This window comes from Octopus sinensis, linkage group LG2, assembly GCF_006345805.1.
Source record: "Octopus sinensis linkage group LG2, ASM634580v1, whole genome shotgun sequence".
Lineage (NCBI taxonomy): Eukaryota > Metazoa > Mollusca > Cephalopoda > Octopoda > Octopodidae > Octopus > Octopus sinensis.
This window is the reverse complement of record NC_042998.1, coordinates 68,028,724-68,047,925: the sequence shown is the minus strand read 5'-3', so window position 1 is coordinate 68,047,925 and position 19,202 is coordinate 68,028,724. Positions and strand designations below refer to the sequence as shown.

General features: G+C 34.8%; 1 protein-coding gene across 3 annotated transcripts in view; it reads right to left on the bottom strand.

The window, feature by feature from the left end:
• LOC115224821 (glutamate receptor ionotropic, NMDA 2B-like) overlaps window positions 1-19,202 on the bottom strand; it is a 743,429-nt gene that overhangs the window by 121,011 nt on the left and 603,216 nt on the right. For all 3 annotated transcript variants that reach the window (XM_036513846.1, XM_029795750.2, XM_036513847.1), the window contains one exon: window positions 3,684-3,895. In XM_036513846.1, the coding sequence (XP_036369739.1) occupies window positions 3,684-3,895 (212 nt within the window). The remainder of the gene's footprint in view (window positions 1-3,683; window positions 3,896-19,202) is intronic.

Genomic DNA, 19,202 nt, shown 5'->3' with positions numbered 1-19,202 from the left:
GCATGAAAGAAAATTGAAATATTGTCATCACTTACATGAAAAAATTGAAATATTATCTTTCAATATTTTATTAATTGACACATTATTAATTATCTTATAACAACAATGCCTGGAAAAATTATGGATTACATGGAAAAATGCGAGCATGAAAAGTAATATTCTTAAGATTATAAACCTGGAAAGTACAGGACAAGTTATTACACCTGAAAAAGTATAGGGCAAGCTATTACTTAAAGTAAAGAATAAGAAAGTTTTTACTTGAAATATTGCAGCTAAAATTAAAATTTGAATATTAAAACTTATTTTATAATAGTTTAAAAATGACACTACATACATATATATATATATATATATATATATATATATATATATATATATATATTAGGGAAGGATTGGAAAATATTAGCTTTATAAATCCTAAAATTCACTCCATATCTGCCCACGGGCATATGGCGTAGTGGTTAAGAGCTACTAACCCCAAGATTCCGAGGAAGTGACCTGAACAAAAATAACATCGGAAAATACCTTAGGAATAATAATTTGCCCAAGACACCCGACGAAACGTTGTGTTAGCAACAAACAAGATAAGGACAAATATCGTCAAATGTAAATAAAGTACATAACTCCTCATCTCTTAAATATAGAACTGTAGCACTATACTTATTTAAGTAGAAGTTGGTTAATTTACTACCTTAAATACAGAAAAAAAGTGACTAATTAGATAAACTTACTAATTAGCTGAACAGTTTTGTTCAATAAATTTGAAAGATGAGAACTGTAAAGAGTGATAAATTAGAAGAACTGGCATTCTTTGCTGCAATATTTTAAGCAAAAAGTTTCTTATTCTTTACTTTACTAGAAGTAATAGCTTGTCTTATACTTTTACAGGTGTAATATCTTGTCCTGTACTTTTCCAGGTTTATAATCTGAAGAATATTACTTTTCATGTTCGCATTTTTCCATGTAATATAACATTGCCCATCATATTTAATGGTTTCAAGCTATTGAATGTAATTTTATGGTAGCTATTTAGTGCAGATCCTGCAAAAAGCATACAGGCTTTATTGTAGGGTATGGAAGGGAGTTCTGCACAGATGCCGGGAGAAAGAAACAACTGCACATCGTCTAAAATGAATTCAGAACCAGCGGCGAACAAAATGATGAAGGAAGAATCCGCCCTTATAGTAGTATTAAATGATGCAGAGAAAGAGTGAGCGTGTCTGCAAATCAGTGCTTGCAGTGTACTGGTATGTGTTTATTTACGATCAGTCGGGCGGTTTTGTTTAGAAGCAGTTTTAAATGCTTTCGTGAAGTAGAAGAATCGTTGTCTCAGATTATTGGTTTCAAATTTTGACACAAGGCCATCAATTTCGGGCGAGGGAGTAAGGTGATTACATCGATCTCATTGTTTAACTGTTACTTATTTTATCGGCTCCGGTGACATTTGAACTCAGGACATAAAAATGGACAAAAAACTACTAAGCGTTTAATTACTGATTCTAACGACTCTGCCAACTCGCTGCCTTAAATTATTAAGCGACAAATGCTAAGGGATGTAGAGTTCTCTGGTTCTAAACAGGAATCCTTTGTAAGCAGTTTTTACAATTCATTTTTATGCATCAGTGTAGACCCCGTGACTCGTGAACAGAATCTGGAAGGATTGGAATCTACAGTGTTCAAATGAAGGAAAGCTGTTTAAAAAGAGTGTTGTAATTCAGTTCTATATTTAAGAGATGAGGAATTATGTACATTATTTACATTATTTACATTTGATGGATATTTGTCCTCATCAGGTGTCTTGGGGAAATTTCGAACCTGGGTTCTCATTCCTAAGGTATTTTTCGATATTATTATTATTATTACTATTATTATTATTATTATTATTATTATTATTATTATTATATCAGGTCTCTGCCTGGAATCGAACTCGGAATTTTGGGGTTAGTAGCCCGCGCTGTTAACCATTACGCCATATGTAAATAATGTAAAGTGTTGTAATTATTGCATATTGAGATATGTTTACCAGCAGTGTGAAATTACTGTAGAAAATATACTGAAGTCAATAAAATGTTGGTAGGACCTTCAGCAAGTTTCACACATCCATCAGTCTGATTTGATACGAATTTATTGAATCTGAAAGGATGAAAGGCGAGATTTGAGCCAAGAGCGCACAGATAAGGAAGAAACACTGAGGAGCATTCTATTCGCGCTTCTAAAGATTCTGCTAACGTACCGATGAAATTGATTGAAGAAACACTGCCTATCAAAGAGATAACTGACAGATGGAATCTGTTCGTTTCTAATTAACTGAAAGTTTTAAATGTCGCACAGAACTGGTCAAAGTCTCTACGCATTGCAAGATACAGAAATAGCTATGGTTCCAATTAAGTTCTCAAAAGTGGAACCAACATATGTGAGACGTGGAAAAGCAGTGGGTATTATTTATCTCCAAAAATAGTCAGGAAATCCTTGCAAGGTTTCTCTTTCTGTATTGGTATTCAAAAGAATGGCCAATGTTACATTTGAACATCTAATTGCATCTCCAGTCTACAATAATGTCCCGTATAAAGGTGGCGAGCTGGCAGCAATGTTAGCGCGCCGGGCGAAACGCTTAGTTGTATTTCTTCTGTCTTTACGTTCTGAGTTCAAATTCTGCCGAGGTCGATTTTGCCTTTCATCCTTTCGGGATCGATAAATTAATTACCAGTTGCGTACTGGAGTCGATCTAATCGACTACCCCACCACAAAAAAATTTCGGGCCTTGTGCCTAAAGTAGAAAAGATTATTACAACACGTGTTCGACTATTGTACTCTCGAAGGAATTCGGCCTCGTTGTCTTCTGGATGGTTATTCTTGCCTGATGCAGTAACCATAGACGGCACATACAGGCTCTCAGTCAGACAACAAAGGAGTGGAAAGAGATGATACTAACCAGTAGAGAGAGGTAGCAAATTGAGAGAAAAGACATTATAATGACGAAGAGATATACTTAACACCTATTATAATGTGACTAAAATTATTAGTTATCTAAGCCACAGTTTGTTAACGGACTCAGTCCGTTGCTAAGCCCGCTGGTCTTTAGGCGAGCAAATGTAACACCATCTCAAAAATTTTTAAATATTAGTGAAAAAACAAAGTAGAATTTGCATTCTTATAAATCTTTCTTCGCCTTCGTTTTGAACAGGTTTAAAATATTTTAGACCATTTACATCTGATTAAACATGGTCATTTGCTTGCCTGTTTTCCAATCCTCATAAACCCGCAAGGGGCTGTGAGGGTTTTGCTAACTCCTAAGATAAATTCTACCCAGGGATATTATCATGAGAAATATTTATCATAACTAAACAATGTTATCCTAAGACTAATTTTTGTCGACAAGTTCCATAAATCCGGAGTTTTCAAGGTGTTTAGGCTGGGAGTACAGTGCACCTCAACTCAACGTCACGGACGGGACGTCAGTTATGCGCGCAATTAATCACGTTTAGTAAGTGTATTGGACCAACCTGAAGTGGATAAAGTACCTTGTTCAAAGTCACACTTAAAAGAGGGCAGCGGTATCAAATTCCCCCTCCACCAAAAGCCAATCCCATAGAATTGGTCAATTAAGATGGCGGTGCCTCAACATGGCCACAGTCTCAGAGCTGAAATCTATAAAAGAATAAAAAATATATATGTTTACTTACTTCTTTTGTTCAATTTCTTTTCGAACTTTACAAGGAACAGCATTGCTCGAACATTTATCCGACTCCATGTCCTGGTAGCGCACATACGGTATTTCCTCAAGAGTAACAACTCGCATGAAAAATCTGTCGGGTTTACCAATTGGTGGGGATGTGGAATTTCCTGGCCAGATGATATCATGCATTTTCAAACCATTATTGTCCCATTTACCTACCTACAATATAAAATGTAACAAAATATTTAATATAAATCTTTATATATATATATATAAGCAGCAAATTTATACGATATTATATATGTACATGTATATATCTTCTTACTGACATAGAATGTAAACACTTATCATTATAGCATAACATTGAACATTATCACTAACTACTTAGTCATGATTAACATAAGCGAAACCTGTCGGGTATTTGAATAATTTGTTACACACATATTTTCCAACATTATATTCCTGAGCATTCTGCATCCTTTTATACATACGGACATACATATATATATATATATAAATTCATGCATACACACACTGATACCCCCCCCCATATATATATATATATATATATATATATATATTAATATATATTTGTATATCTACGAGGTAGGGTGCTGAAAATTCCTGCCTTTGGGTATATGTATATAACAAGAAATTTTATCATTAGAATCGGCGGATTGGCAGAACTGTTGCAGTGTCGGAAAGAATACGTTCTGACATTTAGCTACAACTTTTGAGGTTCCGAGCTCAAATCTTGTCGCGGCCAACTTTCCCTTTCATAAAATAAAGCCAACTTTCCCGTTCTATAAAATAAAGCCAACTTTCCCGTTCTATAAAATAAAGTATCCTTAAAACAAAGTACCCGTAAAATAAAGTACGTGTCAAGTACTCTATACGATTTAGTCTACTAATATTCGCGAATGAAATTTCAGGATTTCTGCCCCTGTTAACCCCGTAACCAGGTAAGTTAAGGAAATATTTTGCATAGAAATTCATACCCAAAATATTTACAACGGTGAAAATCTCGTGGCAATAACTGCAGTATTTTTCGTTGATAGATGCATGGTGTTAGGTTAAATAAAAGTTCCTATGTAAACAAGTGGACGTGGAAAGACTGTTCCCCAAACCGAAAATGTTAACGTCAATGGTCTCTCTTGTTCCAGTAAATAAGTGCTACAAATAATTAAGGACTGATAAAAATATATCATACAAAGGTACTACGAATAGGGGTAAAGTAACCAAAGAATTATACAACAGACTTCAAAAAAATATTCTTACTCAAATATCTATCAAGTGCAGATATAATAGTCATAATATAGTTATTTCGGGTATAAAGACAAAAGGCTTGTTGAATCATAGAGGCTGGTTGTCCAGCAGATGAGCAAATCTCTTTTGAAAATAGCAAAAAAGGCGGTTATGGACAATTATTTCGAAACCTGCAACTCCTTTACTCAACGAATATAGTGAATAATTATAAAATTTCTGTCATTCCAATAATCATTGGTGTATTCGGTTATGTTTCTAAAAATCTAAGCGTTAAAAGTGGAGGATGAAGTTTCAACCAGAGAAAAAGCCTGGTTAACAAATTTTACAGATATAATCTGAAACTGGAACAATAAAAATAAGCAACACACTCTTGAAGTAACAGCCATCGTCGTTATTCAAATTCAAGTGATGAAGCTTTTCTTTCTTTACTAGCAACCAGTTTCTCCATTCTAGAAACATTTCCAATAAATATTTTAGAAGAAAAAAAGACATCCGTCCACCCACCCGTACATGTGTTGCGCGCGCGCAATCACACACACACACACATGCACACTTGCTTATATACACAGTTACACTTATATTTACATAAGATGCACTCCGAGATAAAAATAGTCAATGGTTGTGAGAAACTGCACCTTCAATTCCTTTCTTATATATATATATATATTATATATATATATATGTGTTGTGTGTGGTGTGTGTGTGTGTGTGTGTGTGTGTGCATGTGTATATGTGCATACGCGTTTGTTTGTGCATATATGTATATATATTATATATATATATTATATATATATATATATATATATATACTGTAAATTTAGAGTGAATACTTGATAAGTGTAAGCATATATATATATTCCTTCACATACACATATTCTGCATGGTAAATCACATCTCTATTAGAGACATCATATCCGTCATATTAGTTAATCTCTCATCTCTCTCTCCCTTTCTCTCTCTCTCTCTCTCTCTCTCTTTCTTTCTCTCTCTTCCATTATCTCTCTTTACTCTGTTTTTCTCTCTTTGACTGCGATTCTCCACCTCTGTTCTTTCCCCCGCCCCCCGTTTTTATATCATTAGCAACGACGTACAAACACATTATCTTCAAACACACATTAACATATCTTCACACATACATGTACACACGCATATTCACCCCCACCCCCCCACACACCGCATACAATCTAATAATCACACACTTTCATATACTCCTACGCACATTTACACACACACATTTCTCCCCGCCACCACTCGTAACTATTATCCGTGTCTCATTTCCTCCGCCCTCATCTTTTAAAGTCTTTTATTTCTACGGTATTCACATTAAGATCAACACGAGACTTCTCAAACGTGTTCGTCCATTTATAATCGAGGCGAAACACATTTGGAAACCACTCCAGACTCTGAGTAGGTTATCGAAATCACGTCAGGAGCTTTTGGAATCGCTATTAAATTTATAATATCGGAGCTGTTATCACTAAGTGGTCTGTAGTTTTCTTTCCACTAATGTAATACTGTTAGAGCTGGACCAAGTGTATAAAGTATTAAAATATAAAAGAAATCAATATGTGACAGAATTCGTTATACTTTTCTTTCAATCTTTTCCGTCTTTCGCTCAATCATTGTTTCTATATTACTTTTATTGGTCATTTTTGCATTCAGCCGATTGATATATTCTTTTTTAACTATCATCTATTCATATATATATATATATATATATATATTATATATATATATATAATATATATAGTATCTTGTCTGTCTGCCCGTTTGCCTGCTGCCTACCTGCCTATCTATCTATCTATCTATCTATCTATCTATCTATCTATCTATCTATCTATCTATCTATCTATCTATCTATCTATCTATCTATTCATATATACATGTATGTATATATATATATATACGTGTATATGTATATATAATATATATAATATATATATATATATATATATATATAGTGTATATATATGTGTGTGTGTATATGTATATATATATATATCTTATATATATATATATATATATATATATATATATATATATATATATATATATCTATATATATATATATATATATATATGTGTGTGTTTGTATATATATATATATATATTTATCGATCGATCAACCTGTCTATATTTACCATCTTTATGCTATGTACTGTATGTATGTATGTGTGTGTGTGTGTATAATCTGTCATTCGATTTCTTTCACTCCTTCCCTCTATTTATCTACTTATCCACCTTTATACCTGCCTACCTACCTACATGTCTGCCTGCCTGCCTACCTGCCAACCTGCTTACCTGCCTATCTATCCATCTATCTGGATACAAACATATAGAAACAGGTATGCACACACAAATGAAAGTGTACGTACGCACATACTTATATAACATACATAAACACACACACATTTAAATACATACATTCACGCACGCATATATACACACGTATATAATATTTTCTATTTTTTACTATCTATACCATTTTCTATTTCGATTTCGTTCTCCTTATATTCAGGAGGGAGTGAAAGACAGATGGTGGTGGTGTACGGTGGTGGTGGTGGTGTTGGGTGTTAAAAAGAGGAAATTATTCTTGTATTATTTTGCTATTCCCATTCTCTCTTGTATTGCTAATGATCAAATCTTAAACCTATTGAGAGATGGACGAAGAGAAAACAGTCTTATTCAAACATTTCGAAAAGCAATAACTACAAATACACACACACGCGCACACACACACAGGCACACATACACACCACGCACACACACCACACATACACACATACACGCACAGATACACACAGATTCGCACACAAACGTACGTACGTGTGCATAAGTACGTTCATATGTATATATATATATATATATATATATATATATATATATATATATATATATATATATATATATATATCCGTACAGGTATGAATACAGATTTATAAATCTCTATATAAGTGTGTATATAAGTACACACACATATATACACTTATACACAATACATACAATTATATATATATATTATATATATATATATATATGTGTGGTGTGTGTGTGTGTGTATGTGTGTGTGTGAGTGTATATATATAATATATATATTATATATATATATATAGAGAGAGAGAGAGAGAGAGAGAGACAGGCAGACAAACAGACAGACAGACAGTCACTTTATATATGTATATACAGATATACATGTATAAGTATACCTATTTATAGTTATGTATATATATTTATATATATGTATGTATGTGTGTGTGTGTGTCTGTAATAGACTCAGGCACACATATACACGCACATAATAGATGAGTAAGAGACGGAACTGAGACCGTGTGGGCGCCGTGAAGTCATGCAGTGTGAATTCAGCATTTCATATCTTGCGCGCGTCATCTCTCCATATTTGAATCACTTTCCATTAGAGAAAAGAATGTGAGGAAGCCACAGAGAAAAAGAAGCAACTACAACACAGAAATGGTACTTTTTTAACAACTGCTACAAATAGAATGGCTAAACCAGCCCCGGCAGCATATAAGGTTAGATCTAAGAAAACTAGGATGACTATCAATTTGCGTGCCAACCCTGGGGTAAGCAATAAAAACAAAAACAACAATAACAGCATGGTTGACTGTAGTATATTATCTTTTATCTGAAGCACCACCGTGAAGATTTTTCAATCGAATGAATCGACCTCAGTACTTGGAAAACTGACACTTATTTTATCGGTCTCGTTTGCCAAGCATCTAAGTTACGGTGACGTAAACACACCAACCCGATTTTCAAGCAATCGTGAGGGACAAACGCTGACATAATGATACATACCTACCCCCCCCCCATACACTCACACACTTATATGACGGGTTTCTTTCAATTTCCGCCCACCAACTCCACTTATAAGACTTGGCTATGATAGAAGACACTTGCCCAAAGTGCCACAGAGTGGGACTGAGCCCAGAATATTGTGGTTGGTAAGCAAACCTCTTACCACACAGCCACACCGGCGTCTAAGAATGTGCTCCACCAAGCTTTCCTTCCTGCTGTGCATGAAGTTGGCGAGCAACGAGACAAAAAGAGAGAGAAAAAGGGCAAAATATTGGGCCCTTAGAAGATGACTAAAACAGATAGGAATTAGAGAGAGCTGGGAACAGAAAGAAAGAGCATGTGTAAGGATGAGGTGCGGGAGAGAATAAATTATAAAATTAGGACGGAGTAACTCTGGAGAAAATCTGAAGAATTTCACTAGTGTCGAAGAACCAGAAGTTGAGCGTCATGCACATTACTCTTCTTCGTCTGATTAAACGATTACATACATACATACATGCATACTTACATACATACATACATACATACATACATACATACATACATACATACATACATACATACATACATACATGCATAATGCATGAGACTTGGTAGGTAGCTCCTTGAACAACATTCCTTGTCTGATAACCGCGAATACATGCCCGAAGAAGTCGCACGACTCTACCGCAACGTATTATCAGATGAAAGGATGAGCCAATATGAGCAGAAGGTTATGCATGGATATATTAGTAGAAAGCCCCGTGATGATAGTAACATCGATCATAAAAGCAGTCTATCATGGACCAATAACCGGTTTACTACCTCCCATTTTGAAGGGTATGCGTTTGGAATCCAGAAGCAGGAAATATCAGTCAAGTACCTGAAGTACAAAAGTGATAGAGATACAGGAAAGCAGTAAAATATGACAACCGATGCAGATTTTGTGGAGTTAATACCGAAGATATCACCCACATCATAAGCGGTTGTCCGGAAATGTCATCACGGTATTATTTACCGATGAGGCATGATATAGTTAGGACACTCTATAATTCCGTCGAAAAGGTAACTCCGAGGACAAAGAAATAAGAACCCACAGTGTGGTAGATGCCATAGCCACACATAATAGAAAGGAGTACTGGTAGAATGTCCCAATGAAGACCTCAATAAAATGTAAGCACAACTGATCTGATATAAGGATTTGTGATAAAGAAGAGAAACTGTGTGCAGTTGTGGAATTAGCTGCCCAGTAGATGGCATAAAGCTGAATATCAGTAGAAAAGGGAACACCTATGCTGAAATACTGAGACATCTGCAGTTACTCTATCCAGATTATAAGTTCTGGTTTGTACCTGTAGCTATTGGGGCCCGGTGGTATGTAACACACTCTTTAAATACCAATCTTGAGAATTTAGGCTTCTCAAAACCAAGAAGGAGAAGACTAATTCGAAGACTACAAATCAAATCCATCATTGGAACTGCAAAAATCTTGGGGTTAGTAAAATCACTGAAACTGTAAAATCTTCCGAGTTCGATTCCAGGCAGTGACCTGAATAATAATAATAATAATAATAATAATAATAATAATAATAATAATAATAATAATAATAATAATAATAATAAAGACATTGAAAAATACCTTAGGAATGAGAACCTAGGTTCGAAATTTCCTCAAGACACCTGATGAAGGCTGGAGGGTATATAAGCCGAAACGTTGTGTTAACAACAACCAAGATGAGGACAAATATTCGTCAATTGTAAATAATGTAAATAATGTACATAATTCCTCATCTCTTAAGTATTGAACGATTGAAATTATTTAAAATCAAAACGTCTTTTATTCCATTTTGTATCATCTATTCATGTAAACACTACACATACTATAAAATTTCTGATGTATACTCAGTATCAGGATCATTTCTCCCTATATGATGACATCAGATCGCCAGAAACTCTGGGTGAACTTTGCTTGGCATTCTACAAATATTTTTTTACCCGATTTTGTCTTATTGAACTACATATATATAAGTACACGCCTAGAAGACATTCTGCCTTTTCCTCTTATGTGGTTGGACTGAGGGAAATTGCACCAGATCTAAACTTGTAGTTCGATAGCTGATAATCAAGTGCAATAAATATTTGGACATGTTAACAATGAGTTTAACCTTATTATTGTGCCAGCTCGGTGCCAAAGTCTGCTTTGGATGCCAAATAATCACCTTAGTCGATTTTAAAACTACAAAGAAGACAGTAACGTTGTGAGAAAGAATGAAAACAGGAAAGAGAGAGATAGAGAGGAGAGAGAGAGAGAGAGAGAGAGAGCGAGAGAGAGGGAGAGAGTGTGTGTGTGTGTGTGTGTGTGTGTGTGTGTGTAAAAGCGTGAGTTAGAATGATGCAGAAAAGGGAAAATACAAAGTATTACATTTTGCATAAATATATAAATTATACATAGTTTTGAGATGTGGTCATGGATAATTATTCAGGAAGATGAAGAAGAAATACATACATACATACAGATATATATACATATATATATATATATATACACATACACACACACACACACACACATATATATATATATACACATACACATACATATACATACATATACATATATATGTATATACATGCATATATATGCATATGTAAACGTACACAAACACACACACACATATATATATATATATATATATACATACCCACACGCGGACACTCTCACACACACAAACACTCAAATACAGAATATAAAGTCAGAAGAAGAACAAAATGAAAAATGAAAATACTAATACTATTGTCAGAAGACGGAGCTGAGGAAAGAGAAGATGGAGAAGTGTTGAAAGAAGTAAGTGACGCTGTAGAATGTGAGTGTGTGTGGGGGAGAATGGGAAGAGTAACGATGTGAACTGGAGTAAGAAGAGCGTTGTAATTAAAATGGAGGAAGAGTTGTGTTTAAAGCGATAGCAAGAGCTAGAAAGAAATAATGTGGTGTATGAAGTAGAAGGAAGGTGAATAGTTTGGATTCAGTTAAATAGTGAGATCTTCAGATATTAATAAAGTGGAACGGTTGTATGGGAAGGAATAACAGATAGCAGTGAAGAACTATAGAAAGAATTGGAGGGAAATAGAATGAGTGAATGAAATTGAGGGGTAGACAGAGAGAGAGAGAGAGAGAGAGCGGACAGAAAGAGTGAGAGAGGGGACAGAAAGAGAGAGAGAGAGAGAGAGAGAGAGAGAGAGAGAGAGTAGCGGATGAAGGGTGTTGGTGGTGATTGTGATAAAAAAAAAGATTGCCAAAGATTATTGGCGAACAAAAAGTGCAGATTGCAATACCGGGAAGTTGGTGGAATTTTTTATGCGAATATTGGAAAAAAAAAAACACACACCCCCACCACAAAAAAACAAAACAAATACAAAACAAAATTCCTAAAAAACCAAGACAAAAGAAAAGGAAGATAAAGAAAATAAAATTATTGGAAGATATGAGAAACATTACTTTATTAATAAGATCTAGCTCACAGTTTCTTGGATAAGGCTAAAACCACTACAACTACTAACAATAAGTAACGCTGTCATGATTACCAACATTACCTGCAGTAGCAGCATCCACATTTTAATCACCACTACCATCACCACCACCACCACCACCGATACTGGCATTATCATCATCATCATCATTATCATCATTGTTATCATCATCATCATTAGAGCCAGCACTCTCATTACGAAATCACCAGTACTATGCCGCAGCTGCTACTGCTACTGCTGCTGCCGCTGTTGAGCTGCTGTTGATGGTGATGATGGCGGTGGCTATGGTGATGTTAGTGATTAATGATTGAAGATAAAAATGATGATGAGGAATGAGTAGGAGAAAGGAGAAGTGGACGAGGAATGCAACAACAAATAGAATGGATAACGATGATGATGATGACGATGATGATGATGATGATGATGATGATGTGGAGGAGGAGGAAAAGAAGGTAGGCTTCAATGATTTCATCATTTCTTATCATCAAAATTCTTTCAGTTCGCTGAAATGTTTAGAGAACAATTCCTCTTTTCTCAATCATTTATTTCTTCCTATTAAAAGATTTAGGCTGGAGCCATAATCCAGTCTTTGTCTTGTATCTTTTACTTGTTTCAGTCATTGGACTGCGGCCATGCTGGGTTACCGCATTCGAGAATTTTTTTGTCGACTGAGTCGACCCCAATTTTCAGTATTTTTCTGCCCTTTTAAACCTGGTAATTATACTATAGGTGTCCTTTGCCGGACCGCTAAAACACACCAACACTGGTCGTCAAGTGATGGCGGAGGACAAGCACAAAGATAAAAATACACACACTTACACACACATATGTAATTGTGTATGTATATATATATAGATACACACACGTATGTATGTATATATGCTTGTATATATATATATATATATATGCATACATACATACATATATATATATATATATATATATATATATATGCATAGATACATACATATATATATATATATATATATATATATATGCATACATACATACATATATATATATATATATATATATATATATATATATATATATATATATATAATATATATATATATATATATATAGAACTTAGATAACTTATCGGCCCAGGCCACGACTAAATCAATAGTACCACCTCGAAAAGTCCGTTAGTTAATTATTTCGGGACACCATGAACCGCTCAAGCAGAGAGATGTTACTGGTTGAGACGTATCCAGGTGTAGGTGGTTTATCCGGTATTTCCTGGAGGAATTTGTCCAGGTACCGTTTGAAAGTTTTGGGGTCTTTTTCAATTTTAGTTCCAGCATGGCCGCAGTCAAAGTGACTGAAACAAGTTAAAGAATATATATATATATATATATATATATATATAATATATATATATATACCTATAGATATATAGACACTCCCAGATTATATATATATATATATATATATATATATATATATATATATATATATATATATATATATGTATGCATGTATAACTACATATATCTATAACTATATGTATATCATTCTTATAAAAATAAGAAAAAAGCTGTCCGCTATTAGCTCCATGAGGCCATCGCCTTAAGTTAGCTATTTGATACACAAACTGTATCCATATAACCTTCGAACAAGGGAGGTCAGTCGCCCCACACTACTTGACCGGCAGCTACCGGTCAAGTAGTGTGGAGCGACTGACCTCCCTTGTTCGAAGGTTATATGGATACAGTTTGTGTATCAAATAGCTAACTTAAGGCGATGGCCTCATGGAGCTAATAAGCGGACAGCTTTTTTCTTATTTTTATAAGAATGCCATATTAGTATGGCGCTAACTATTATTTTCCGGGAACGCTGCCGCTGTTCTCTTTTAGAGAGACTTAGTTATTTTAATATTTCTAATATATGTATATCTATCTATATATATATATATATGTTTGTAAGTGTGCGTATATATATATAATATATATATATATATATATATACAACGGCTACAAAATCCACCCACAAGGCTTTGGTCAGCCCGAGGCTGAAGACACTTCCCCAAGGTGCAAGGCGGTGGGACTGAACTAGGAACCATGTGGTTAGGAAGCAAGCTTGTTACCGGGGGAGAAGAAATAGACACCTGAATCAATGGCCAGTTGAAAACACGTGAATACATTTAGCACTCTCTTCCCCCCTCTCCCTTGGCTATATCTCCTCCCCACTTCTTTCTCTCTCTCTCTTGCGTTTCTTTGCCTGTCTTTCTGACACATTGTCTCTACATTTAACTCAACGAATTTACCTGCCGTGAGCCCCATTTGGGGATCTGCTAAAAATAGTCTGATTGCCAGTTGTTTGTTGTATTTAAAGTGAATTGCTTATGTACATTGCATATGCAGAGGTGTGTTTCACACTATTTAGTAGTTAAAGTTTGTCATTATTAGCTCTGGCTACTTCTAGAGCACATTTTATGTCATAAATCGCAATTTTTGAACTACAAAAATAATGATTGATTTGAAAACGCTTTTTTTTTTGCATTTCCCATCTATATTGTCCTTTGATATTTCATACATATCGTTTATCTTTACGTTCTGAGTTCAAATTCCGCCGAGGTCGACTTTGTCTTCCATCCTTTCGGGGTTGATAAATTAAGTACCAGTTGTGTACAGGAGTCGTTCTAATCGACTGGTGCCCTCCCCCCAAATTCCGGCCTTGTGCCTAGATTAGAAAAGGATATTTCATACATATTCACATTTGGTACTATAATTTCAAAAAAACTAAAATATTTATTAATGCAATTGAATAGAAAAGGATAAATATGTTTTTTTCAGCGATCCCCATTTGTGACTTTTCGAAAAATTTATCGTAATTTCCAAAATAATTCACATGCAAAGAAAATTTAAATATATATTATTTTAACTCCTAAAACAACTGGCAAAGCCAAAACGTAGGAATAAAAAAAATTGGCAGTTAATGGGATAGTAAAATAAAATGGATGGAATTATGTTGTAGACGGTGGGAAAAGGCAGACCCCACTCCCTATAAATATATACAACAGTCATCTTATTGGATGTGTATGTATGTCCTGTTTACCTAGTTACCTACATATATGAATATGTGTGTGTTACATACCCTACCTATATCACATGTATATATAAGAATATGTGCTCACATAAGTGTTAAGAGGGGTACGATCCGGTTCTTGACTGAAGACTGAGGGCTTCGAATGTCCTGTCCGTGTTTATTGTATCGTCTTCTAAGAGTTATGCGTTCTTGTCCCTGTTTGTATTTTTCTACATATCTTAATATATATATATATATATATATATATATATATTATATATATATATATATATATATATATATAGTCAATTCAACAAAATAATTCAAATAACGAATAAAAAAGAAGAAAGAAGACGAAAAGAGAAAAAAGAGGGGAAAAACGAACGCGTGGACGTGAACAAGAATTATAGTAATTTGAGTCTCTGTGAAAGGGGAAAGTTTTTAACGTTTCGAGCATGGTTCTTCGTCGGAAAGGAGAAAGGGAAAAGTCTAGTGAAGAAGGAAAAGGGAAAATCGCCAACCGTCCACCCGTGGTTACAATATATATATATATATATATATATATGGAAGGATATATTGGAACCAAGCCCGACGTGCTACGTTTCTGTAACGAGGCTACGGAGTTCTAAATTGCATGAGGGCCGAATAAAACTGTGTTATATAATAATATATAGATATAATCTCTCTTTCTCTCTCTCTTTCTTTCACACATACACGCGCGCACCCCCACACATTCACGCACACACATGCACCCCCACACGCATTTAAAGATGTAGTTACCACTTATTCTCCACGAAACTGCACAGATATATCGAACTAGGTATGATCGGTTCTCAGGCAAACGCCTTATCGCAAAGCCTTGCCCTACTTTCTTCTAGCAGATTAAAATATTAAATACACTTGTATATTAACAGCATTAGAATATTTTCATCACTGATTTAGATCAACCTTAAATACATCATCGTATTAAATTTATGTGAATTTTTTATATATATATATTACTACTGTATAACGACTGGATGTTGGATATTTTTCTGTTTGAAGGAAACTAAAGATAGATTAGCGTCAAAGAAGCAGACATTCGCATATACTGTCTTTAAAAAAATCCATAGAATACGACTTAATTTTTGCGTATGAAGACAGCTGATCCGGGTTTTGTAAGTCTTTTAAAGACTGAAACTAGGTCAGTGGCGTTATTTGCGTCAAACAGAATCGATTCAAACAAGCATGAGTGTGGAATCGATAAAAATCTCAAAAATTGTAATTCAAATAGCCATGAGTTTGGAATTTCTGAAATCAAGTTATACTGTCGTAATTTTGATGCAGTCATTTTTTTCTGTGACAAGACAGCTTAATATTTCAACAGTTTGTTCAGCAGATATCTAAACTATTTTCAACTACATGCCTGATTATCAGCGATTAATTTTCCAGTCACGCCAAGAAATTGGATGAGTGGACTTGCGTAAAGCTCATTATTCATAATGTTTCATGGAAGCAATTGTGATATAATTCCTGAACGTGGGTGTTTTCCTTCTTGGTTACAAGATTACTCCGTGCTAGTGCAAGATTGCTTTATATGGAAGTTTTTTTCCGTTAGTCTTTTAAATATGCAGGAGAAGGGCTTTGCGTCTTTTATGTCTTTTATATATCTTTGTGTCTTTTATATCTGTATAACCAAAACATCTCTTTTAGTTCCATTCCTAACTGCTTCAATGAAAGTTTCAGAAGTCTAGGTCGTACGTTATGACTCTTCACAACGTTCAGTTGCAATCGTATATAATCTTCGCATTTTGGTAGAAATCTTTCTTTGTTTTCAGTGTGTTAGAGCAGACTAAGATAGCTTAAAATTTTTTCAAGATGCTGGTTTAACTAAGATGCATTTTCTATTCAGTATCAAAGATAAGGAACACACAGGCGTATGCAATTTTTTAATTGATGGTTATTTCTAACTTTGAATACTTTAGATAACTTACTTGCTCACTCAAAGAGCCTTCAGTACATTATTTTGGAGCAGCGATTCTTAAACTTTTTGTTATTCATAGCCACATTTTTCATCACGAGATTTTTCACGTCACCTGTTATTTAATATGCGTTTGTGAAATAACATATAGGTTACTCTTTTACTTGTTTCAGTCATTTGACTGCGGCCATGTTGGAGCACCGCCTTTAATCGGGCAACTCGACCCCAGGACTTATTCTTTTGTAACCCCAGTACTTATTCTATCGGGCTCTTTTGCCGAACTGCTAAGTAACGGGGACATAAACACACCAGCATCGGTTGTCAAGCGATGCTAGGAGGACAAACACAGACACACAAACACACACACGCATACATATATATATACATATATACGACGGGCTTCTTTCAGTTTCCGTCTACCAAATCCACTCACAAGGCTTTGGTCGGCCCGAGGCTATAGTAGAAGACACTTGCCCAAGGTGCCACGCAGTGGGACTGAACCCGGAACCATGTGGTTGGTAAACAAGCTACTTACCACACAGCCACTTCTGCGCCAAGAAGGTTGTGGGAATTTGATTTTCACAACCACAGCATTTCGCTTCGCGACCCACAGTTTAAGAAACTCTGTTTCAGAGAAATTAATATTTTCCGCAAGAACTTACAGTTTGGATCTACGATACAGATTTTGCAAGACATTTAGCATCTGATCATGGGACTGAATCTTCGTTTCCTAACGTGTGATTGAATTAATAAAATGTTCGTATAATTCTTCGGATAATTCTTCATACGTTGATCAAAAATAATATTTCTGAGTGTTCTAATTACCTCGATGGACGCTTCTAAAATAGCATCAAATGACATTTACCATCTCAGTATCGTACTAAATGTATAGACACCATTAGAAGGCACAGAACTGTAGAATTGTCTGAGATAAAATCTCTTCATAGAGATTATATATCGGAGCGAGCCGAACATCATCGTAACAATAGCTAAAAAATAACAGATGCGTTTCGTCTCACTCGAGGCTAATCAATGTGAACCCAATTGGCACCTGCTTAAATGAAATTCATGTTTCCATATTTAGGAAACATAATTGATTAAACATTCATTGGTATGGCAGAAGCTGTTCAGGCTAAGTCTATGAAGATATTTTTATCTTAAACACAATTTTTATGTTAGACGATTCCATTATGCCTTCTAACAATATGGAAATATTTAGTATGAATTAATTGCCGGTAGGGACATACAAATTCGAGCCAGCAATTAATAAGTACATACCAGTTATCAGGAACGTGTTTAATATTTAAAATTAATAAATCCAATTGTGTTACACAGCTAAATATTAGTAGTTATTTAAGCAATATGTTTGTAGGTGGTTAATGGTTTGGATGTGATACTGAAGAAGGAGCAAGAACACCTGAAATATCCATATACACCAATTACTTATTTTTCCATCTCTGATCACATTGTTTACATAGGCGTATTCGTATATGAAATGTAACTTTCAGTGCTGGCTCCAGTTTCTATGGAAAATCTGCTGAGATAACTACAAAAAGGGACATTTAATATGATTCATAGAGGGTCAGTTTAATTTAATGCTGTTTTAATCTCGTATATCTCGTATATCTACAGTCTAGCAAGCTTTTCAGCAACACCAATGACTACTATATTCACTGATTATTATATATCTCCCAGCACGATTTTAGTCTAAGCACATGACAACAAAAGCACGGCATTGACAAACAGCAACAAGCTGAATAAACGTCCGTCGTTCTTGTAAGTAACTACGGTGACGATGTTCGTCTCGCTTCGGTATTGTTTTTGCTTTGAAGAGATTTTATCTCATGATTTTACAGCAACGCGCCTTGTAACGGTGTGCGTACATTTATTATGATACACAGTATTATGCTCTGAATGCATTGGATATAACTCCTTGTATTTTCTACT